Genomic DNA, 26,028 nt, shown 5'->3' with positions numbered 1-26,028 from the left:
TTAACAATATTGCTGGACCAACATAAGCTGGTGAAAATCTAACCTGTGTGTTACACCGTGGTCAGAGTGATCCTTATGGGGTAATTGGCCTTCACTGCTCTATTATCTTACCTCCGTTGGCATCAGTAAGCTCTGTTCTTCTTAAGAAGCCCAGGTAGCCCGTCCTCGCCCATATGGTTTGTGTGTCACCGAAGCTGAGCCGAGAGCTGAAGTGGTCAGACTGGAGGGACTCGTCTCCATAAATTGTGAAGTAGCCGCTGGCATTGTGGGCGCTGTGAACCCATATCTAAAATTCAAGAAACATGGCATCATTTACACAACGTCTGAATCTATGTCTAGCATTAATCCTAGCAGTGTGTAGGGCTGAACTTAAAGGGGCACTGTGGCGAAAAATTGTAAAATTTAAAATGTGTGCCAACCTAAAGAAATAAGAAGCATGTTTCTTCCAGAGTAAAATGAGCCATAAATTACTTTTCTCCTATGTTGCTGTCACTTAGAGTAGGTAGTAGAAATCTGACAGAAGCGACAGATTTTGGACAAGTCCATCTCTTCATGGGGGGATTCTCAGGGATTTATTTATTTTCAAAAGCACTTAGTGAATGGCAGTTGCTCTATCCAAATGCCAAAAAAATGTGTAGCGAGCAGGGAAGCTGGCATCATTTTTAAAATCCTTTTTAGGGAATATCTTTATAAAGAATAAAAGTCTTGCTGAGAAACCCCTATGACAGCAACATATTACTCTGGAAAAAACGTACTTATTTGTCTATGTTTGCACATATTTTATTTGCCATAGTGCCACTTGAAGGGATTTCTTATATCTCAACAACAGGTGGAGTTTTAGGGGCTTATTTATAAAGATAACGTTATCTGATTGCAGACCACTTCTTTGCTTGTCTGCCTCTGTAAGATCCCCATATTAAAAAAAAGAGCTTTTTCTACAGGGGCAATCAGTGCTTGGATTGCCTTTTGAAATTACCCTCAAAAAAGACAAACAAAAGACAAATAACATTTATATCGTGCTTTTCTCCTGGCGGACTCAAAGTGCCAAAAAAGCTTTTTTTTTCTTGAAAAAATCCTTGGAAAAGAAGAATCTCCATTGGCTTCAACTGGGGCTTGGACTGTTCCTTTTTAAAGTCATGGCCCAAAAGTGTCAAAATAAATGAACAATTATCTGACTGACAGAAAAGTACACTTATTTCTGCAACGATAATAGCATGTCTATGGCAACCAGCTGAATGTTATTTTAATAAACAAGCCCTCTGAAGACTTGTAGACATGCTAGACCAGGGATGGGAAAACTTTTTAAATCGTTAGTCACATAGCGATCCTGAATTTGACAAAGGGGTCAGACCAGTGTGAGTGGCGGACATGCCTCCTCCCATCTGGTAAGCCAAATGTGCCCCCCTTGTCTTAGTTTGGCCCCCAGTTCAGGTAGCCGATTAGTTCCCCCCTCCCCCAGTATAGGTATGCAGGTGTGCCCCCAGTATTAAGTAGCCCCCTCCCATAGTATAGGTAGACAGGTGTTCCCCCAATATTAGCAGCCTCTTTGTTCCCCAGTGTTACCAGACCCCTCTCCAGTTTTGGTAGCCAGGCATGCCCCAATATTAGCAGCCCCCTCCCTAATTAAAGTTGCCAGTATTAGCATGGCTCTTCCCAGTTTAAGTTGACCAGAGTGCCCCAGTATTAGATAACCCAGGAATATACATAATTGGCAGCATTTTCCCATAAAATACACAAAACTGGGCAGCAGTTTTCCCCACAATACACATCATTTGGCATTTCCCTTAAAATACACAAAATGTGGCAACATTTCCTCCAGAATACACATAATATGACATCATTTCCCCACAAAATACACAGTGCAGCAGCATTTCACCCAAAATACACATAATGTGCACCGTTTCTGCCTAAGTACACATAAGGCGGCAAAGTTTCCTTCAAAATACACATGATGCAGCAGCTTTTTCTCCAAAATACACACAATTAGCATTTCCCCTCACGAATACATTTTAAAAAAATATATCGTTTTTTTCCCCTTAAAAATATAATAGACAGCGTGTCCCCCATAAAACATATTAGGCAGAGTTCCCTTTAAAGTTACTCTCTCTGTTTGTCCAGTTAGTACTCCCTAACTGGCAGGTGATTCCTCTCCTGTCCTCCATCCCCGCTCCATGATGTTCATTGCAGCAAGTCCAGCTGAAATTCTCCCTTGGTGACAGGGAGAGCAGGACTAAAGGAAAATGGCAAGCAGAGCCCAGCACTGGAGACACAGATTCCAGTGTTGGGCTTTGGATGCCATTTTCCCATAGCTCTTTCCTGACATTCACAGAGACTCTCACAGTCTAGAATGGTGGGCGGGGGCCATTGGCATGGTTGTCCATCTATGCCACTGAATCCAATCCTGCATCGGTGGGCCAAATTATATTGTCAAACGGGCTGGGTCTGTGGGACTTAGTTTGCCCACCCCTGTGCTAGACTGTATGTCCATTTAGAACAGAGCATGTGTACAGGTATCCCCAAGGTCTGTCAATGTTGCTTAATGATTGGGCAGCTGAGACCATGGTTCCCCTTCTTACTGGAATCCGCTCCACTGTGTTGTCTGTTGTCCCTCCATCTTTTTCTATAGCAGCAAACGTGCCACTCTGCTATTGGCTGTGTGTGTGTGTGTGTGTGTGTAGGTGTGTGTGTAGGTGTGTGTGTGTGTGTGTGTGTGTGTGTGTGTGTGTGTGTGTGTGGTGTGTGTGTGTGTAGGTGTGTGTAGGTGTGTAGGTGTGTGTGTGTGTGTGTGTAGGTGTGTAGGTGTGTGTGTAGGTGTGTGTGTGTGCGTGTGTCTGTGCGTGCGTGTGTGGTGTGTGTGTGTAGGTGTGTGTGTGTAGGTGTGTGTGTGTAGGTGTGTGTGTGTAGGTGTGTGTGTGTGTGTGTGTGTAGGTGTGTGTGTGTGCGTGCGTGCGTGCGCACTTTAAGTCCCTGGGGTTTTACAAGCATTTGGCTAGCCACTGTGACCATATCAACACAATCAAAGTCATTCTGACACAGAGCCATCTGTGCTGCACTCAAATCTGAACCATTTAGTGACATTTCACATGCAGACAAGTCCGTGCTGGCATCACTCCATCCATCATTTCCCAGATGCAGCAGGTAATGTCACAGTTGCTAGGCAACTGCTTATAGAAGACGCTGCAGAACTACAACCTGAGTAACAATTGCTTCCTAGAGGTGATTAATAAAGATATCATCAGATTATTCGATAAAACAATAAGTGCAACAGCATGCTGAAACTGATCATTAAATCACAATGCAAAGGTTCTCTTTGCTGACATCATACAATCTGTTCTCTTCAGAACATTGATAATGAGTTTAAATTTACAATTTCAGATTCACTAATTTAACTGAATCATCAAATCAATTGTTTGAAAAATTGCATCGTGTAGGCCACGTCGACATCTGCAACGGAACGGGACACCAGAGCTGCGGCGAGGGACAGATAAGCTGCCAGGCGCTGGAGGAAGCCCCAAGTAAGTAGATATTGTTTTTTTTTCAAAGGCAGATTGCATCCGAAGTAAGAAGGAAATGGAGGCTGACATATTTAGTTCTTTTCAAACAATGCATATTGCCTGACAATCCTGCGGATCACCTGCCTGTAATACTTTTAGCCATAGCCTCTGAACAAGGATGGAGATCAGATATTTTTTGACTGAAGTTTGACAATAACAATGGGGGAGGAGCCAGATATCTATAAAAGTCTTAAAAACAGTTCAGAAAGGAGAGGCAGTATAGTTGCCTCTCCTGAAGAATAAGGCCAGTATTACTGGAAAAATATTTTATTCAAGCACTAAAAAAGATAAAGACAAAGGGCTTGATTCACAAAGCAGTGCTAAAGCATAGCATGACCGTGCTATGCATTTAGCATGCAATGTGACGCGAGCGAAGGTTTGCGCACGTAAAAGTAAGCGAGCGGTTACGTGCGTGCGCTAACTCAGCAAAGTGCGCGCATTACCGCGTGACAACCTTCGGCTGCGCGTGCACGTAAATCTTTACGCATGCAAACCTTCACACGCATCACATTGCATGCTAAATGCATAGCACGATCGTGCTATGCATTAGCACTGGTTTGTGAATCAAGCCCCAAGTGTTTTGCAGGTGCTTAGACAGCAGGGGAGTGGTGGCAGCGCTTCCCAAGACAGGTTGCAACTAAATGATCACCAGCATAGGTGTGCAGAGCCTAATTTATAGGCAGGAAGCTTGCCTTCTTCCTTAGGTCAATTCCGATTGATGTGCCCAAATGTCTGGCTATGTCATCGTGAAGGAAGGCAGTCAGGAAGGCTCCATATGCCTCTCTCTTCAGGTATCCTTTAAGAGAAGGGGGGCTGGGATCACCTTTCTTACTAGAGAACTGTTTTTCTGTAGGGGGCCCCATGAGATCTAGTTATTGCCCCTGCCTGTAGCCCAACAACTCAACCCGTGGTTCCAATCATAAGATAATAAAAGTGCGGTCTTGTTAGCTCTGGATAAAATGCTCTTCCTCCAGCAAAGGGTACAGACACAAAAGTATTCATTGTAAACTAATTGTTCCTATATTTCTTAAAGTGTATCCGAGATAAAAATACAGTGAGATGCGAAAGTTTGGACAACCTTATTAATCGACATGATTTTCCTGTATAAATCTTTGGTTGTTACGATAAAAAGTGGCAGTTAAATAAATCATATAGGAGATACACAAAGTGATATTTGAGAAGTGAAATGAAGTTTATTGGATTTACAGAGAGTGTGCAATAATTGTTTAAGCAAAATTAGGCAGGGGCATAAATATGAGCACTGTCGTCATTTTATTGATTCCAAAACCTTTAGAACTAATTATTGGAACTCAAATTGGCTTGGTAAGCTCAGTGACCCCTGACCTACATACACAGGTGAATCCAATTATGAGAAAGAGTATTAAAGGGGGTCAATTGTAAGTTTCCCTCCTCTTAATTTTCTCTGAAGAATAGCAACATAGGGGTCTGAAAACAACTCTCAAATGACCTGAAGACAAAGATTGTTCACCATCATAGTTTAGGGGAAGTATACAGAAAGCTGTCTCAGAGATTTCAGCTGTGTTTCCACAGTTAGGAACATATTGAGGAAATGGAAGACCACAGGCTCAGTTCAAGTTAAGGCTCAAAGTGGCAGACCAAGAAAAATCTCTGATAAACAGATTACACAAGGAGATGCTGTATGCAAGAGTGATGCAGAGGAAGCCTTTTCTTCGTCCACAGTCCAAACAGAGCTGCTTGAGGTATGCTAAAGCACATTTAGACAAGCCAGCTTCATTTTGGAATAAGGTGCTGTGGGCAGGTGAAACTAAAATTGAGTTATTTGGGCATAACAAGGCGCTATGCATGGAGGAAAAAGAATATAGCATTCCAAGAAAAACACCTGCTACCTACAGTAAAATATGGTGGTGGTTCCATCATGCTGTGGGGCTGTGTGGCCATTGCAGGGACTGGGAATCTTGTCAAAGTTAAGGGACGCATGGATTCCACTCGGTATCAGCAGATTATGGAGACCAATGTCCAGGAATCAGTGACAAAGCTGAAGCTGCTGCGCCGGGGCTGGATCTTTCAACAAGACAACGACCCTAAACATTCCTCAAAATCCACTAAGGCATTCATGCAGAGGAACAAGTACAACGTTCTGGAATGGCCATCTCAGTCCCCAGACCTGAATATAATTGAAAAACTGTGGTGCGAGTTAAAGAGAGCTGTCCATGCTCTGAAGCCATCAAACCTGAATGAGGTAGAGATGTTTTGTAAAGAGGAATGGTCCAAAATACCTTCAACCAGAATCCAGACTCTCATTGGAACCTACAGGAAGTGTTTAGAGGCTGTAATTTCGGCAAAAGGAGGATCTACTAAATATTGATTTCATTTCTTTTTTGTGATGCCCACATTTATGCACCTTCCTAATATTGTTTAAACAATTATTGCACACTTTCTCTAAATCCAATAAACTTCATTTCACTTCTCAAATTTCAGTGTGTGTCTCTCATATGATTTATTTAACTGCCATTTTTTATCGTAACAACTAACGATTTATGCAGGAAAACCATGACAATTAACAAGGTTGCCCAAACTTTCGCATCCCACTGTAAACTGTTGAGATAAACAATTATATTTATCCTCCTACTCCTAAAATGACTTTTTTAAGTATCCAAGGGTTTTCTTTTATATTTAAACATTTACAAAGTAGGTTGAATGTTTTACTATTTCTAGTCAGTGGCAACCTATTAAGTGTCCCAGAGTAAGAAAAAGGTCAATAATTCATGTATTTTATCTCTCCCTGCCCTCAGAAGTTGTATTCTGCCAGGAAAACTTTTATGGATGTAATTTGCTTATCAGTGATGTTTACTATATTCCCAACAAGGTACCGACAAGACAGAAGCTGTCACTTTCATGCCTAGAAATTAACTCTTTCAGGCAGCAAAATAATACAAGTAAAACAACCTGGTTATTAATATGTTTTGTACTGTACATACATATGTTTATCTCATTATGTCACATATTGCCTCGGGTACACTTTAAGGTGATCTTGTCTCTTCCTTGTTCTTCATGCCCAAATAACATTGGTTTGCTAGTGCAGGGTGACACCTTGTAGGACAGAGCAGTAGAAATCATGGGGGCTGGCATCTTGTTTTTACCAATTCACAGAATCAGATTAACTGCTCAGGTTATGGGTATGGCAGTTTTTTTATCGAAAGACTTATTTTTGCACTAATCTCCTCTCAGGTAAGAAATATGCCATCACTGTCAACAAGTTCAGCTTGTCCACAGTTTAAAAAGTCATTATCGTCTCAAAACAACTTGAAGTGACACTGATGCGAAAAAAACCTTATGATATAATGATTTGTATGTGCAGTACGGATAATTAATAGAACATTAATAGCAAAGAAGTGTCTCATCTTTATTTTCAGTAATATAGCTTTTTTTATAACATTGCATCAATCTCTAATGTTTGCAGTTTGCAAACTACACTCTGTATTTTAAACTATAAAACAGAGCAGAGCTAATGAACCTTTTAACTTTCCTACAGTAAAACCTTATCTCACTTTTTCTTTGATGTATAAGTGCTTCAGAAACCAGCAAAGTTGCCACCCCAAGTTGGGTCGAAGAGATCAGAGAAGATCTTTTGCATAGATAATACATTTCTTAACTCTTCCTGCACTGGAAACAATAGGAGACTATTTTGTTTGGTACTAAAGTTCTATTTCTTAGCTGTGCTACACATGCAATTCATGAGTTTATTTTAGCTCAGGTTTGCTTTAATGGTATATGTGGAATTGTCTTTGTTAGTAGAATTTGTTTGCAAATGCGTTCCTAAAATCAGGTACACTTTAAGACAGTGATCCTCAAACTACGAATGCGCCCATCCCCCTCCCCCCCCCCCCCCCCCGAGGCTTTTTCACTGGCCCCTAAACACAAGATGTATTTTTTATAGATGTGGTCCACTGCACCACTAAATATTGGCGCCCCGCATATAGAATAACAGTGCTGGCACCACCCATCCACATACTGTAGAAGCCCGGGAGCAATCAATTGCTTGCTTCCAATTCTGCATCAGTTGACACTGCTGCCCAACTGGATGGCAGTTTGTCACCTAAGTATGCTTCACTGTCTGGTGCACAAAGACGTTCTTCGGGTGCCACATGACTGGATGGCTGCTGCTGGGAGTTTTCCTTCAGGCATGATTGGGGGGAATCAATACCTAGATTCAATGTAATGTTTTTCAACATCATTTTATGCATGTTGCGGCCCCCCAGCAGTCTAAAGTACGTTGACCCGGCCCTTGACCAAAAAAAGTTTGGGGACCCCTGCTTTAGGAAATCGTTGTAAAAGTTAAACAACCTTGTCACCACGGCTCCATACTTTTCTCACATCGCAGACTTAACTTAATTATGCAGCAGCACTGTTTCAAAACACTTTAATGATGCGCTCTAAATCAATTACAATAATATGATAAAGCTTAAAAGAAAGGAAAAAAAAAGAAAGAATTTTGTGTCGAGAAAGTCATTATCTTAATAGAGAAAATACTTCAGACACAAGCTAATCACATGTAAATTCACATTAAACTTTCCAGAAGCCCTATGATACATTAATGCACTAAACAAGAAAGACAGCCTGTTAAACCAAGGGAATAGCTAAATCTCATTGATTAATGTTCTGTCACGAAGCAAAAGGGGATGTAATCTGCTTTCCAAACAGCAATGGGTTTAATACGGGCGCTAAGAGACACTTTGATTGCCGATCAGCAGATGTATTAAACATTATTCATAAAAGAATGACGGTAATTAAAGGGAAAACAAAGATAGCTTACATTTTTTTTAGCAGTGCCAAAAAAGTAGAAAAATAAAAGTGAGTTTTCCTCTCATAGGAAAATGAAGGAAACAGGAAATAGCATATTCCTATCTCTCCTAATCAGTTTCTCCTATAGGAGAAATCATGGGGCACCATGTGATCGGTTTGAGAAGGTGATTCATAAAGTCAAGTACAGTACACACTTTCAATTTCTGTCGCATGGCAGGGATAGGAGCACAATCAGTCTCCCCAGGCTCTTTTTGTCGGGTGTTCCACCCGGCTAGTTTTGGTGAGCACCTGGCTGTTATCAGCTCACCTTCTCCTGTGCTGTAAGCAGATATGTGGAGAGAAGCACCGGCCCTGCATTCTCTCATCTTGCCCCACCCAGCTACTTTTTCATACCACCCGGCTGGAAAAAATTTCTGGGGAGAACACTGGCGATCCTTCAGGCGACAGTTCATAGCTGAGTTCTATATAAACTCGTAGCTAGCCTGCAGGCTAAAAACACGTTTTTTGCTATTGAGAGAAGCGGAGGGACGACGAGTGGTGCAAGATAGAGCAGCTTCCCACAGCCTGGGGGAGTGGGAAGAACAATGTGCTCTGCAGGAGCTTTGGTGTTGGTGATCACTAAAGGTGGTCACGAACGATCTAATTTCAAGTGAAAAATTGTTCACACGATCAGAAAATTCTGATCAGAAGAAAAATCGTTCACTACACCATCAACGAACCAATCTTTGCTTCCTATCTATCACAACCAACAAGAAAATCTAAATTGTGGTTTAACCAAAATCCAATCGGATGACTATTTTATAATCTTTTGTAACTGATTGTGCCCATCAACTGAGATTATATATAACCAATCCGATCAAAATTTCTGATCGCTAAAACGATTTTTCACTAGCAATTGGACAGTTAGTGGCCACCTTAAGGATCCAGCATGCCAGATCTAGTAGTGATGTCGGGTGGCCACTGTACACATACTAGATGCACACTCAATTCTCGCCTGAGGGGGTCTTTATCAGACGCCTCAGTCAATTCTAATCTAGTGTGTGTAGGTGTGTAGCTTAACTCTACAGTTATGATTCACACGTCACCCAGCTGGCATCTCTGACCAATAAGAAAACCCTGGTATCATCTTCATCATACTTTGTAATGAGGTAGTAGAGCAGAACAAGCATTGGTAATATGGTAATACACATTACTTCTAAGCATGTGCCATTCCCCTGGATATGTGCCAGTGCAGACTCATTACTATAAACACAATAGAAGTATGCATTCTTCACACATCAGCACAAAGAAGCTGAAAACACATTTATAAAGAATCAAAACGTCACCATAAAGCTGCTAGAAGCTCACTAGGAGCTTCAGTGGGGGGGGGGGGGGGGGGGGGGGGTTTGGCAAGCAAGTGTATTCTGCATCAGTACTATGGATATTATTATGTTGCTTGTTTCAAAATGTATATTTCCAGGTATGTGCATAGCCCTGGGGTCTGCTCCACTATACAAGGAGTTAAGTCTACTGAAGAAATATTAGCAAGGCCGGTTTTTAATACTGAATACTCACCAGATTTCATGACTGGTACCTGTTCAAGTGTTGTGGCAAGATTTATAAATATATATATATTCTCTCTCACATTAGCTCTCTAACCGGCTCCTGTCATCTCCATCTCAAAAACATAGCACGCATCCGACCTTTTCTCACTTAGGACACAACTAAAATGTAAGTATATGCTCTTATTGTATCTCGCTTGAACTATTTCAATATATTGCTTGGTGGACTTCCAACTAACCGACTGGCACCCCTCCAATCTGTATTGAACTCAGCTGCTCGTCTCATTCATCTTTCTTCTCCGTCTTCCTCTGTGGCTCCTCTCTGTCAAGCTCTTCACTGGCTGCCAATTAACTAGAGGATCCAGTTCAAACTCCTAACCCTAACCTACAAAGCTCTCCACAATCTCTCTCCCCTGTACATCTCCTCATTAGTTTTCAGATACCAACTCAACCGCAATCTCAGATCTGCGCACGAGCGTCTTCTATCCTCTTCTTACAATTACCTCCTCACATTCACGTATACAAGACTTCTCACGTGCCTCACCCCTCCTCTGGAATGTCCTCCCACAGCACATCCGTCATTCTCCCACCTTTGTAATCTTTAAACACTCCCTCAAAACTCACCTTTCCCAACAAGCATGTTGCTCTAACTTAGGCCATTTACTCTTCGACCTCCCGTCTAGTTTAATACTTACTAAATAATCTAATCATGAACTGCCTGTATGTATACTGTATACTTCCCCACCTCTTGTTTCCCCTCATTCCTTAAGGCCTCGTTCACATCATTAGCGCAGATGGCTGTGCGATTGGAACGCAACGCGTCCGATCGCACGCCATCTGCGCTCCTATGCGCTGCGCTGCAGATCCCATTCATTACAATGAATGGGATCTGCGCTGCGATTCCCAAAAATGCGTGCAGCACGCGATAGCGCAATCGCGCTGCCACGCAGCGCATGATGGGAACGGTAGAAGGGCTGTCTATGCCCTTCTACCGTTCTTGCGTGTCGCACACTATACGCGCTGCCAAAATGCGGACGGCAGCGCGTATAGTCTGAACGAGGCCTTAGGTTATAAGCTCGCAAGGGCAGAGCTCTCCCACCCTTTTGTGCCTTGGAATTATTTATTTAATAGCTTGAACTCTGTTATACATTTTATTCATCATGTTACATCTGTCATTGTAATCACCAGTTCTGTACTTTGTTCAAGTGTCCATATTTGATGTACTGTATATACTCGAGTATAAGTCTAGAAATTTAGGTCTGATTCACTTCATAAAAGTATAGAGGTCGGCTTATACACGAATCATGAGCAACACTGAGTAATGTGTGTACTATTAGTGACATTCCCATTAGCAGCAATTTACCCTGTGCTAAGTGATACTTTCTTGATAAAGGAAATGCCAAGAAAACAAAGGTCTGAAAGTCCTGGCCACAACAGATGCCAAGGAAAGGGGCAAGGGGGAAATACTGGGCTGATCCCCAAGTGCAGCTATTAACTTTGCTGGGTAGACTTATATTTGAGTCAATAAAAAAAAATTCCAGCTTAAGATGGTTGAATATTGGAGTCGACTTATACACATGGTCAACTTGTGTTCCAGTATATACGGTATATCATTGTCTGTATGATTATGTACCCCTTGTTTGTTTTCCTATTTTGTACAGCGCCACAGAATATGTTGGTGCTATATAAATAAATAATATTAATAATGAAGACCATGTAATAACAATCCAAGCTTTGATGATCTAAATGGGTTCCCTGGGAGGATAGCATATCACAGTGCTGAGGACAATGCTACTCACCTCCCCAAGATGTGAGTCTCCAAGGGGTCCCTTTGTTTCCGGATTCGCAATGATTATACGAACACCTGGGAGAATCTGGTGAAATAAATGATTACATTAGATTACAGTTAACGAGAGAGAGTAAAAAACGCCTTAGAAAACTCTGTTGAGCCACAAAACTAAATATATGAAAAACATCTGTATCCATTCAAACTCAATAAATGTGTTGTTATATAGAACTAGAATAACAAGCCTTAACCTTCTTAGCGGTAATCCCGACTCATACCACCAGGGAGGTTAATCTGACTTCTGTAATGCCAGAGAGTGGGGCGACAAAGGAAACGTAAAGATGCAATGCAAGATGCAAAGCTGAGATGAAGCACAGAGTGAGAAAAAGCAAGAAGTTTCAAATCAGGATGATACCATCATTGGCTAACTTAGAGGTACAAAAGTATATTTTCAGCTAATAAGCCTTCTTTAGTCTTTGTTCTTGTATACCGACGGGATGTTAGACCACAGAGCATATACACACTGGACATTCAAAGGAGAAACGTTCCTTTGCAAACATAAGTCAATATAATTGGGGGGTTGATTAATTAAACTGTGCTGCTACCGTTATGTGCGATAGTGCATCGTAGCATATGCGGCTAACTAACTTGCGCTCCTTTCTAATAACGGCCAGTCTACTCATCCTGCCCTGGGCACCGGCGGGTCGAGTAGCTTTAATGGATGTGGCAGCCTATTGGGCCAATTAAAGTGTGGGGATCATGTCCACTGGACCCGCTTGGGCTCAGGGCCACTGGAAGCCACTGGACCCGCTGGGGCTCAGGGCGAGATGAGTGGAGCAGCCATTATTAGCGAGGAGTGCAAGGTAGTTAGTAGCCCACGCCACGCTGCACTATCGCGCGTGGCATAATGCTTTAGCAGGGCAGTTTAATGAATCAACCACTAGATGCCTTAATTACAACATCAGGAGGGTTTCACAGGGATGCCAGCTAATTTATGACAAATAGATAAGATAAACATCACATACCACCGATTTTGGGTGACGAAGAGACATCATAAAACCAGGATTTAGCCTATTACAAATAGTGTATGTACTCTGCCTAAGTTACGTTTGAACTGGTTTTACAATGTCTCCTCATCACCTCCGGAAAATAATGTTTCTTCTTCAAATATCCAGTTTATATAAGCTGTGTATTCTAACATATCATCAGTATATGGGAACAAAGTCTGAAAAAAGGCTTATTAGCTGTAAGCTTACTTTTTTACCTTTAAGTTAGCCTATAAATGGTATCAACCTGATTTGAGGCGTAAAAAGGGGAGTGGAGAGACACACTAAAGTGGAGGAGGAGTGCAAGGGGGGGAGGGAAAGAGACAGGAAAGACTGAAGGAGAGAGAGTGAGGGCAATAAAGTAACAAGAGGAAACAAAGGAAGAGAGAAAGAAGACTGAGGAGAACTGAAAAATAGGGGGGAAAGAGACAATAAGGTGAGATGGAGATGAAAAAATGCTGAGACAGTGACGAGAGTGCAAGGGGTGAGGTAGAAAAAAGGGAGAGGATCAGGACATAAAACAGAAGAGGGATGAGATGGTTAAAAATTGCACTGATATGGGAAAGGAGATTAAAGTTCAGAAGTCAGTAAAATAATATCTTGGCCTACATGCAATTCACTTTTTCACCTGAGTTTTCCGCTAGGTCATATTTTTACACCTGGTCATAAAATGCTTTTTACACCACCAGCAAGCCAGACAATACTAAACATAATTTTAATAGTACCGTTTCACCAACTCATGTGTACTTTTTCAATTGTAAAATGCTGAAAAGTGGTTTTAAAGAGAAGATGAAAATGCTCTCCTGAGTGAATTGCATATGGGCCCTGGTCTCCCAGAATGCTCTGGGAGGAGAATTCAGCATTGTTAAATAGCCTAGGTTAAGCATCGCTCGGAGGGAAGGGCTAGATACCAACATATCAATATAGAAAATGTTTTTGATGCTGAAATCAGTATAATGCATGTATGTAAATGTGGGTATCCTAAGTACTTTACTACATTTTACTGTATGTCACTATCAGTGAGGCTGTCTTTCAAATGAATGGAGAGCTCAAACAATGAACCAGCACCAGAATGACCTTGGTGCTGAAGTGAACTTATTTGCAGTGTAAGTCACACATGATGCACTGTTTCCGAGACCACTGAGCCACCAATGTGATGAAATTTACATTCAATGCTGTGCTTCTGGACCCAGTGGGCATGTGCCAAAAAGAATGGCCTCAGGCTCTAGTCTATATTGCCTTTTAGCAAATCCAACCATAGGTGGGACAGTAAATACACACGATTTCAACTGTGTATTGAGCTAACCTGCCTTGCTAGTCAGCACTAAGCTAAACACACTGGAGGCAGACATTGTCTACTCATGGTAAGACTATTTTTTTTTTAAAGAGAACAGCAAAACAGGCCATGGATGAAGTCAGTGTTCAGTATGAGGACAAGGCAGCTGCATCAAGAGTTCAGAGCACGTTACCTGAATCCCCACTCAGAAATCCACAGTTGTTTTAGAGCCACCAGATGATGAAACACAACAGTGTCCATCTACACCTGGTCAGATATACTTAAAAAAAGCGAAGGGTATTTCAACCCTTCAGTGTTTTTTCTCCTGTGTTCTAGAGCTTGAAAAAAAGAGACAGCACCCCCTCCCTTCCCCAAATCCCATAGAGCCATAACAGGCTCAGTTCAGCTTGTGCAGCCATGCTGCTGTTGTGACTGGCCTGGGCTTTCTACAGATTCATAGAGAAAATCCATTACAGGAAAGACCGTATAATGCTACAAAATGGATTCCCCACTGACATATATGAAGAACACAAAATGCAACAATGGTTTCTTGGCTTTATGTCCACGTTCAGCCAATTATATTTGTTAAAGGCTTCTGGCGACATTTATGCGGTCCCCATGAAGACGCAATGAGGCTCATATCCTACTCTACGCCCCAAACCACATTATTATTGCTTCAGTGGATTTGGACAGCAGGCTGGAGCTACTGTTAAACCTTAAATTAAAGTTATTTCAAAATAAAAACTAAGGCTGACTGCCAGATGATGCATATATCTCTTTTTTACCCCATGACAAGACTGCATATGCTCAAGATGCGGAAATTAAACTTCCTGTGTTGCCCGCCCATGTCACATGGATCTGAAATGTCACACGTATGACAAACACCCGGCAGGTGAATAAATTAATGACATATAATCAGTAAGATAACGCATCTTCCTGAGGCAAGAATAGTAGAAAACCTCCTTTATCAATTCTGAGAAGATTGAAACGGACTCACCTTTCCTGATTCCATCAGCGGCAAACTGTGCGGAGATCCTCTTTCTACCAATCTGACTCTGAAACAGACAGCATTCACTTTTTAGCAATGTCATATACCGAGTGCTGAGGCACATGATTTAACAAGTAACCAAAGTATTACGTTACCATGGGAAAATCTATCCCATTCGCGTTCGGGAGCAGTTTGGACATGCACACACAATGCAAGTTCCTGTCAGATTACCCGTCGCTCGGACGGGAAATTGTATCGTGTGTACCCAGCATTAGGGCTGTGCCACAGGTTCTGTGATAATACAGTGTTTCCACGAAAATAAGACAGTGTCTTATATTAATTTTTGCACCAAATGTTGAGCTAGGGCTTATTTTCAGGGGATGTCTTATATTTCTATGAACGCACAAGTTCCTGTGCTGTGTGTCCTGCTTTCCCCATTGTTCCACCTCTTCCTCTGCTGGATCCACCTCTTGTGTGCCCCTATGTCCCCCTTGTACCTTTAATGTCCTCCTAGTGCCCCCCTCTGTACCAGTGCCCTCCTCCATCCCCTAAACTCCTGTCTCCCATGTAACCCTATGTCTTCCTGGTGTCCCCTGTATCCTCCGATGTCCCCCTGCATCCTCCTCTTACCCCTAGCTCCATGTCGTGCTGTCCACCGTGTCCCGTGATGTCCCCTTATCCTGCTCTTTCCTCCACCTCCATGGTGCTGTGTCCCTGATCTTTAGCCTTTGGTGAAGAAGTATGAAAACGTGTGTTTTTTACTGGAGCCAATGATCTTGTAGGCAGGATCATGGCTTCGATATTTTTCCCCTACCTGCGGCTAGGGCTTACTTTCGGGGTAGGGCTTAGATTTCGAGCATGCTCGAATTTCCTGTTAGGGCTTACTTAACGCTTTATGTGCTCCCAGGAATGTCCAGGAAGTTAATACTTCAGGTTTTTTTAGGATTTCTTTATCTTTCAAAACAGGTATAAAAGTTCTAAGTTTAGGTCTACTTTGAAGTGACTGACAAAAAAAACCGCAGTCCAGAAGAATTTAGCACTTTAATCTATTACTTGGTCAACAGATTAGATCCTTTTACAGCGAAAACAGAATACATCTTTAAATAACATACACAATTTTTGTGCATTTATTCTATCAGAGTTTGACCTTCATTGTATACTGTCAGTTTTAGTTCACATTTAAGTTTTCCAGATATTTTGCAGTGGACTGCAAGTGGGCCATTCAGAGCTGTACCTGTCCTGAAAAAAAAAAGTCATAATTTAATGTCCCCACTACAGCTGCACATAGACACAAACAGCAAGGCCATCTGGGTTAGATGCCCGTTCATGTGCCTTAGTGTTTCTGGACTGTGGGAGGAAACCAGAGCTCTTGGAGGGATTCCGAACAAACACTTACAACATACAAATTCCATGCAGATTGGTCCCCCCCTGGTGAGATCTGAATCCAGGACACTACAGCTGCCATGCAATAGTGTTAACCAGTCAGCCACCAACCTGCCACCTTCTGGAGACCTCCCTACATACAAGTCAATGCAGGTTTACAGGGAAGGGTTACTGTTTGAGAAGGATGTTCTCAGTCTGCTATTTTCACGTTTTGCAATAAATTACACACAAATGTTTCCAATGTTTCTCTGTACGAATCCCGCATACCAGCATGAGAGCTCTTTCCCAATCCTCCGTAGCTCTGTTAATTTACCAGTATCACTGCTGTGCCAAGTAAATAGCCATCAGCTACGTTTCCCTTAGCGAGTGACAGACCGGTATTGTTCAGTACAGCCGTCTCCAGCTCTAATAGGACTGGAGTGTAAAATCATTTGTGACTCTCTGGAAGCAAAAGTCTGATGAGAAATTCACAAAAGAAAGTTCTTGGCTACTCTGGAGTAATTGTGGGTAATGGTGCTTGGAGTTCGCTGTACATTCTGTAGCTATAATTACATCGGCCACATGCCTGGACCCCGCGCAGTAATGTGGTTAGCTGTAGCTGACTTTACACAACGCTTAACTGAAACATCTGAGCTAACCGCTACACAGCTAAAAACACTGGATATATGTATGTAGGTTTATATGTCAACCCTGTATATAATTACACACACATTTTAACAAGTAAACAAAGTATTAGAAATAAAGTTATAAACTGACTTTGCCCTCCAGACTAACTGACTTTAATTGTAGTGATGGCCGTCTGTATAAAAGCTAATGGAGAAGCATGTGATCAGTACGATTAGGGGGTAGATTTGTGTAGAACTGCTAGGACTTAGATTACTGTCTGTTGTGTATTAACTAGATCACAGCATTGCTTTTTTTCTCACCCAGGAGTTTTAAACTCATGATCTCATGTTTCAAAGTCAGGGGTAGTACCTCTGGACAAACTCAGCTTTACTTTATGGTTGTGCCATGGGTTTCCACTATGGGTATTATTAGTACTTTTCTAGGTTCACAGTTGGACTTTATGCATGGTACTATTTGAGGTTAAAGATGATATAAACCCAAATTGGTGAAAAAAACAAAACAAAATCAAAACACAGCAAGCCGAGTGCTGACTAGTTCGGCATAGCTTTGCATGTCTCACTACAATTATTTTCTGTAGATAATGGCAGGCTGCTGCCTCCCCTCTCTCCCAGGTGCAAGGCACTGATTATGGGTTAGGACTGCTTTACTGCAATCTAGCTTTGGAGGTCCAAGCTCTCATTGGGTGATTCGTATGGCATACACTGGGCTAGGAGGCCACACACCACACTACTGTTAAAGAAAGCGGCTGGGATGGGTGACTAATGCAAATAAGTGCTGCAGTAGTCAGCACTTGCCCTGTTAAGTGATTTTTCTTTTCTAAATTAAGGTTTAGGGCCTGTTCAGACTATCTGTGTATGAAGAATGCGTTTAAAATCAAAGAAATGCAAGTTGAAAAACGCATGCGTTTTTTTCTTGCGTTCTAATGCGTATTCTATTGCGTTTTGCACACACACGTGACCCAGGAAAAAAAAAAGAATTATGGGAACCGCAGAGGAAAACGGACGCTAAAAACGCAATAGTGCGCGTTTTTGATACGCCTCCATAGACTTTCTATGCGTGACGCACAGAACTGCGTGCAGCAATGCGGATAAGAAACGTATGCGTCTTATACGCATACATGTGAACTACCCCATTCAAAAGCATTAGGAGCCGTTTCTATGCGTTTTTGGTATCCGGACACATTCCCTGAAAACGTCTAGGAACGCGCATAGTCTGAACAGGCCCTAAGATGGGTTTTATTGTAGTAGTAGCACATTGTATCATGCTAGTCATCAGAGTTACAGATTGCCCAGCGAGCTCATGGTTATCCAGAACTCCTTGGAGTGTGTAAGGGGCTGAAAAGGATCAAAAAGTCTCCTTACTAAAATGCTATGCATAAACAGACTAACGCCTTCTTTAAACAAGGTATTTGCTGGGCTCTCTCACCCTTTTGTGTCTCTGAAAGTTTTATACATTTTATTCATTATGCAGTGGCGTAGCTAAGGGCCACAATGCAAGTTTTACAATGGGCCCCCCAAGCACTCTTTACATAACAATTGATACGGCGCACCAAAACCTGCCAAGGACAACCACAGTGTCAGAGGTACAAGGAGGGGATGGGGAACAGTTAATGATTACTACGATTTAAAGTATATATAGAACTGATTATTACCAGCACAGGACCGATAGAGAGCTAATACTGCAGTTGAGGGAAGGGGCCCCAATGCGGTCACAACCTCTGCACCCCCTATTGCTACGCCACTGTCATTATGCTACTTTTGTCACTGTAATTGCCAATTCTGTATTTTGTAACCATTCAGTATTTTGTTACCAGTTTTGTATATTGCTGTATGTCAGTCTGTATTATTGTGTACCTCATGTTTGTTTCTTACTTTGTAGAGCGCCACAGAGTATGTTGGCACTTTATATATCAATAAAAATAATACTCATCCCTTTGTTGTCTCTGATAGCTAAACACACCTTCAGAACCACTGGAATGCAATGATGTGTCAGTTTGTTAATTGTATAGAGCCAAACTAATCCAAAATGCATACAGACTGTTCCGGATTGGTTGATCCTCATCAGTGCATGACATGGATTAATGTGGCTTCATGGGGTAGTACTTGAAACACTCAGATTTACAAATATAACAAAATATTTTCTTTAATTATGGATAAGCGGTAATGCTGGAGGAAAAGTGCTGGCTAGGTCCCTGAGAAGTACAAAGTTAAACAGCGTAACAGCGCACTATTCAATGCAGGTGGTGATGTTCATTCCATTTACAGATAAGTATACATACAGTATGTATTATTTTTATGAAAGGGTCAAAAGTCTGGCAGGCTAGTTTATGAGATAAAATTGTATCACAGCATTGCTGTATATTCTTTTGCTATTGCTGCTACCTGTCACCTACTGAGTGTGCTGTGTGTGCTGTGTGTGCTTGTGTGTTATCTATATAACCCTGGCCTGTAACGTTGTTTGCATTATTGTACTTATGGCACTATATACATCTACAGTAATACGAGAGATCCATGTGCATGGAGGAGGGGGGATTCACTGAGTTGGAACAGTCCCATCAGAATGAAGACTAAGTGAATGTGACTTTGTAGAGCCTATATGCCCGGTGACTGCAGTACATTCTGCATTGCTGGACTCTGGCTGTCACTGTGCATTTGGAAGATGAATAAGCTGGGCTGGGAATCTTGGCATAAAGTTAGCCGCCAAAATTCTATACACTTTATGAATAACAGCTTCTGTACCCTTCTAGATTGTGAGACTGGTCATTCAGTGTTTGCAAAGATTACCATATATATTGTGGAGCAGGAACAAGAAATAAGCAGAGGCTTTCTACTACTGCCAAGGTAACTTAAAGGACAACTGAAGTGAGAGGTAAATTTTTTTTTTTAGATATCCCATGGTTTTACTTTTTAAACATTCACAAAGTAGATTCAATTCTTTGTTGTCTCTGCTCAATGGCTGCCTATTAAGTGTCCCCAAATGAAAATACCTGAACTATTGACCTTTTGTTTTCTCCCTCTGCTCTCAGAAGTTGTATTCTGCCAGGAAAACTTTTATGGCTGTAATTTGCTTATCAGTGATGTTTACTATATTCTTGACAAGGTGCTAATAATACAGAAGCTGTCACTTCCATGTCTAAAAATTAACTCTTTCAGGCAGCAAAATAAAACAAGTGAAACAGCCTGGTTATTAATATTTTTTGCACTGTACATACTCCTGTTTATCTCCTCATGTCACATGTCGCCTCGGGTACCGGTATACGTTAAGTGATGGATTTTTACCCGAAGGTATACATTTCATAATTGGGCAGCAGCTGTTGCCAATAGTTTGAAAATAGGTAATGCCATTTTACCGATATTCTACCACCAGCTTCCATTACCTATACCTCAAACTAACCTTCTCTTACCTATGCTTGACACTAACACCCTTCCTATGCCAGGCTGGTAAGTGGAATTGGTAAGGACTCATTAGCACTATTCATGTCACCATTCATTGCCCAACGTGTTAACGCATGCAAATCCATTGGCCATACAACCTTATAGACATGCCCACATCCCTGCGTTGCAGCAGACAGTGTTATCCTAATGCGCTGTCTCCAAATTTCAAATTTGCTACCGTAATTTAGAACATGAACAGAAAGGCCTCTTACTCACTAAATGTGCTCTCCAGAAGGACATCCAAAATACACAGATTGCATTGTTGGATGTTCCCACATATTGCATGGCAAGAATGCACTGCTGCATGCATTATGTTTGGCAGCTAGCTTTGGGCTGTTCCTATTTAGTGTTTCTGAATGGATCAAAGCTGCAATGTAGAGGAATGCAGGTGTAGTACATAGCTCAGGCATGGGCAAACTCGGCCCTCCAGCTGTTAAGGAACTACAAGTCCCACAATGTATTTGCCTTTATGAGTCATGACTGTGGCTGTCAGACTCCTGCAATGCATTGTGGGACTTGTAGTTCCTTAACAGCTGGAGGGCCAAGTTTGCCCATGCCTGACATAGCTCCACAATGCACAGTACCTAGGTCACATAGTAGGTTCCAGGCAAAATGGCAAACAAAATGTAAGTAAACGTGTGTTTTGTGTTACATACTGCAAAACACACACATTATGGAACAAGCACAGTAAAGGTGTGACACGTATACAAGTCCTCTCAACTCGTGTGGAATTGTAGAATGAGTGGAATTCAATATTTGGCACCAAAAAAAGTGCTAGCTATGCTAAAACTAAATAAATAAAAAGACACAGACATAATTTACATCAGGTAAACTACATAAAGGCTAATGCACACCAAAAATCGCTAAGCGTAATTGCAAACTTAGTATTTTTTGTAATGATTTGCAGTAGTGATTCCCGCCATGTGCCTAGCAATTTTCTATTCATGCCTAGTGATTCTGGAGTGTTTGCGTTTAGAGTTTTTGTAGTTCTTGTGGAAAAACAGGAAGTACACATTGACCTTGACGTAAACAGCTTTTGGCGAAAAAAAAAAGGCTTTGAAAAGTGGTCTGTTTAGCTTTTTTTTTACAGTTTTCACCTCCAAAATGCTGCAGGATCCACATTTGCATTTGGGAGGAAAAAAATCACATAGGTGAACTAGCCTAAAGAAAAACATTAGCCAGGTGCTGTTCAAAATGTTAGTGCTTTTGGAAGTGCTCAGAAGCTCTCTTAGTGTGAACCACCCCCAAAAGCTATAATTGGAGAAATAGGGTATTGCGCGCGCTATAACAAGCGTGACGTTTTTCATGCGCAAATGCGAATTTGTGCGTGAAATCACGGTCGCTTTGGCGTGAAAACGGCAGCGATATCGCACGCAAATTCACGTTTGCGCGCAAAAAACATTACGCATGCTGTAACACTAGCGGGCTTTGTGTATCAAGCCCATAGTCTGACAACTAAAAGCAGATACATGGGCAGGTATGGAAAAGTGTTTGTACTTGCCATATGAAATGGTTAATGCTCCACTCTAGACCAGCAGCAGATCATGAATATTACAAGATCTGTGACTGGTACTTGAAATATTCAACAGAAAAAGATCAAAGGAGTTGAAATTAAAATGAAATGCTAACATTCATACAGTGCTTTTTCTTGTTGGGACTCAAAGCACTTGAAGGCTGCAACAGCATGTTCCGTAGCATACCCTGGAGCATTAGGGAGTCTTGCCAAAGGGCTCAATACTAGTTAGATACAGGCTGCAGCCAGGATTCCAACACTTGGTCACCTATGTCCATTTCCTCATGCCTCATCCGCTGCAATAAGTCACAAGAATCTGTGTGTACAGATGAAAATGTCCTATCAAGAGAGCAGCAGGTGCAGCTACTAATAGACTTGTGCAGCATACACAACTGCTAGCTATCTCTAGTGACTAGTTATCTGAAATATATATGCTCATCTGGATTCTGCATTTTGGTAGTATCTGTAAATAAGGCAATCATTGACACTCTCCAATGCACAGATGCAATGGGCTGTTTGCCTGCAAGTAAAATGGCAATGTTGCAAACGACTGGCAACATTATCACGCTATGCACACAAATACAGAGTATCCAGGCATGACAGACACAAGTCATAGCACAAAGTTCTACCATCTGCTTGAAATAAATGTCTAGATCTGCTTAAAGAGGGATTTATATAACATTCAGTAAAAACAGGTTTTCATACTTATTATTAGCCATACAGTTATCATATTTGCTTTTGTGCACAAGTATTATTATATAGTCTGTTTGCAAATTATACATTCCCAAAGTACAGTGTATCTGCACTGAAAGCTGCCCTTTTAGTTTATTGCATAGCTGCTGTATTTATATTACAATCGTGTGCAGTGGGAATTTGTACTCTTCTGTGTACTCTTTCTGCTTGTATTAAGCTGAGACACTGTTAGCAGTGTTTATATTATCTTGTTTGTTTTCTTATCAGGTACTATTGTAATAACTTTCACAAGTTCAGCAACAGGGCTAATCTCACTGAAGAAGAAAGTGCTGTGTTTAACTGTTTAAATGCTGTTCTGCTACCAGTGCTTTTTTTCTGATAGTCCCATTTTTTTTTTGATTAGATAATTTAGTTTGATTATTCCATTAGATCGAATATTTCGATTTTTCTAACATGTCTGATCAGATTTTTTTAAAAAAAACTGGATAATCGTTCGTTTTTCTTGATCAAAAAAAGAGATTCTTTTCAACTCTTATTTTATTCAATTGTTTTGGTCGAAAAAAATGGAAAATTTAATGTTTTTATTGTTCCGCGTATGGTTATCATTAGTCACACCTATGCCAGTATGACATGTCTTACGTACCGATCGTGCCGCAGTGCTCTCATATCCACATACACTGTTGTGGGATCCGGTCCAGACGTTCCCTGCAATGCAATTAATATTTCACAATTAATGCTTAGCTAGCATAACTCTACAGCTACTACAATACTAATAAGGTGTTATATACTTATTAGAACAATGCTCAAAGAATGTTTTGATAAAATAAAGCTGCACAGTAAAACAAAGAAATAAATAGAAAGTCAAAAGTATTACATAAAAAAAATTGCTTACTAAAATTATTACATAAAAAATTACCTACTTATATTATTTATTTACAGTTTAGTTGGCAATTTCTTAAACGCTGCCTACTACAATAAACTACAGGCTAAATTGTATAAATGGGATACTATTCTGCTTAGAGAAAAGATCTGTCCATTATGAAGAGAGACTACATAATGCTACATCTAATGACTCCCAGTTTATATTTCTTGACCGCATTTTAGATGTGCCTCAATTATTTTTCTTAAAGAGAACCCGAGGTGAGTTTGAAGAATATTATCTGCATACAGAGGCTGGATCTGCCTATACAGCCCAGCCTCTGTTGCTATCCCAAACCCCCCTAAGGTCCCCCTGCACTCTGCAATCCCTCATAAATCACAGCCACGCTGCTGACAAACAGCTTGTCAGAGCTGGCTGTGTCTATCTCTATAGTGTCAGTCTGCTGCTCTCCCCGCCTCCTGCAGAACTCCAGTCCCCACCTGCATCACTTCCCTCCCTGCTGATTGGAGGGAAGGGACGGGGGCAGGGACCGGAGCTATGCAGGAGGCGGGGAAGCAGCTGAGACTGACACTACAGATGTAAACACAGCCTCACAGCACGGCTGTGATTTATGAGGGATTGCAGAGTGCAGGGGGACCTTAGTGGGGTTTGGGATAGCAACAGAGGCTGGGCTGTATAGGCAGATCCAGCCTCTGTATGCAGATAACATTCTTTAAACACACCTCGGGTTCTCTTTAAATCACAAAATTTAAATTAATCCACGCAATAAACGTACAATATATAAGCGATACCTGCAGTGCCTTCAACAGCTCATAATTAAGTTTACTGTAAGGTATCTAGCCAAGTTCATTATAATAAATGTGTAGTACACAGAAGGATACCAACACCATAAGGAAAGTTATTTTTTTACATCTACTTATTCCCTCCAGTCAACCAGTAACACAAGGGTCCTTATTCAATTCACTTTTTCTCCAGAGTTTTCTCCTAGGAGATACTTTTTCATCTTCTCTATAAAATAACTTTTCAGTACTTTGCAATTGAAAAAGTATCAAAAAGTAGGTGAAAAAAATACTATGAATATTATTTTGAGTATGTTCTTGCTTTGTTGGTGGCTTAAAAGAATACCGGAGCAATGGGGAAGTTAAGCTTTACGTACCTTGGGCTTCTTTCAGCCCCCTGCAGTATATCAGGTATCTCACTGTAGTTCTGATACTCTCCAGGGTGGCGCTGTCTGCTCTGAAAGATCCCGAGCAGGACTCTGGTCGCGGGCTATTGCACACCTCTTCAATCACGCTATAACAGCCAGAAAAATACTCAAACTGCGCATGGGCAGAACACACCGGGGCTATAGGATCGCAATGGAGAAGGGGCACAGCTGGGGCCGCACACGCGCAGTAGCCTGTGACCAAAGTCCTGGTTGTAGATCTTTCAAAGCATCCTGGAGAGCATCAGGACTACAGTAAGGGACCTGATAAAATGCAGGGGGCTAAAGCTTAACTCTCCCCTGAGGTATTCCTTTAAAATGCATTTTATTAAAAAGTTATGAAAATATCACCCAGGAGAAAACTCAATATAATTAAATAGGGGCCATAGAGCCAGCATGAACTGGAATTAAGTAACGGTGGGAGTAACACCAGTCTGAAGTATGATGTTATTTTAGAAGTGCTTAAAGTAAATTCGAGATGAAAAACTAACTATAACAAGTAACTTGTCTATATATCTTATCTAAAGTTTAGATAGTTTACACAGTATATCTAGCTGCATTCAGCTTCAAAAGTTTATGATTATTTATTCCTGTGATACAATCAGGGCAGCCATGTTCTGTTTGTCACATTGTCACAGGCTGAGGGCTGGAGATGCTATCAGCTTGCTTGTTTGTAAATGCAGTCCCCTCTCCTCCTCCCTCCTCCCCTCTGCCTCTGAAATCAATGGCTTGTAACCTCCTCCTCCTCCTCCTGCCCAGACTGAGCTCCCATAAGCCCTTGCTACAGTGCCAAAGGCACAAAAGGAGCAGTGGGCGAGGCTTGTTTAGTTTATAGGGAATTACAGTATTAAAACAAAACAAAAAAAGTATTTGGTATGCCCTATAAACTGTATGAAAGAAACACAATTATGCAATGAGTAAAAGTTTATCTCGGATCCACTTTAAGACATGAAATTATACTTCTAGCTGTCTGCCATGGACCATACTTCCACTGACAGGCCAGCATTTTACATAACTCTGAAGCAATGTGGGTCTATAACCCCCCAGGTACTAACATACATCAATTAGGAGTTCTGATAGCTGGAATTACTAGATTGCGTAATTGATAGAACTACTATGTACCAACCAGAACCACAGAAAAAAATAGAGAACAGCATTGTATCACCCACTGGCTGAGGCTGATGTCTCATACTTTGAAATAGCAATTTTACTGTTGATTGGGTAGTCAGCTTGCGGGTTAGTAGAGTCAATCCACATGCATGAAGACTCAATACGAGTCTACCCAGAAAAATGATAGAATTTCAAAATCAAAAGGCTC

At 41.4% G+C, this 26,028-nt stretch overlaps 1 protein-coding gene across 8 annotated transcripts in view; it reads right to left on the bottom strand.

Moving 5' to 3' along the window:
• Nucleotides 1-26,028, bottom strand: part of DIP2C (disco interacting protein 2 homolog C) — a 635,214-nt gene that overhangs the window by 7,938 nt on the left and 601,248 nt on the right. For all 8 annotated transcript variants that reach the window (XM_068235828.1, XM_068235830.1, XM_068235833.1 and 5 more), the window contains 4 exons: nt 23,270-23,331; nt 14,986-15,043; nt 11,680-11,754; nt 112-286 (listed from right to left, as the gene is read on the bottom strand). In XM_068235828.1, the coding sequence (XP_068091929.1) occupies nt 112-286; nt 11,680-11,754; nt 14,986-15,043; nt 23,270-23,331 (370 nt within the window). The remainder of the gene's footprint in view (nt 1-111; nt 287-11,679; nt 11,755-14,985; nt 15,044-23,269; nt 23,332-26,028) is intronic.

This window comes from Hyperolius riggenbachi, chromosome 5 (assembly GCF_040937935.1).
Source record: "Hyperolius riggenbachi isolate aHypRig1 chromosome 5, aHypRig1.pri, whole genome shotgun sequence".
NCBI classification, from domain to species: Eukaryota; Metazoa; Chordata; class Amphibia; order Anura; family Hyperoliidae; genus Hyperolius; species Hyperolius riggenbachi.
Note: the sequence above shows the minus strand (reverse complement) of the source record. Positions and strands in the feature narration are given on the sequence as shown.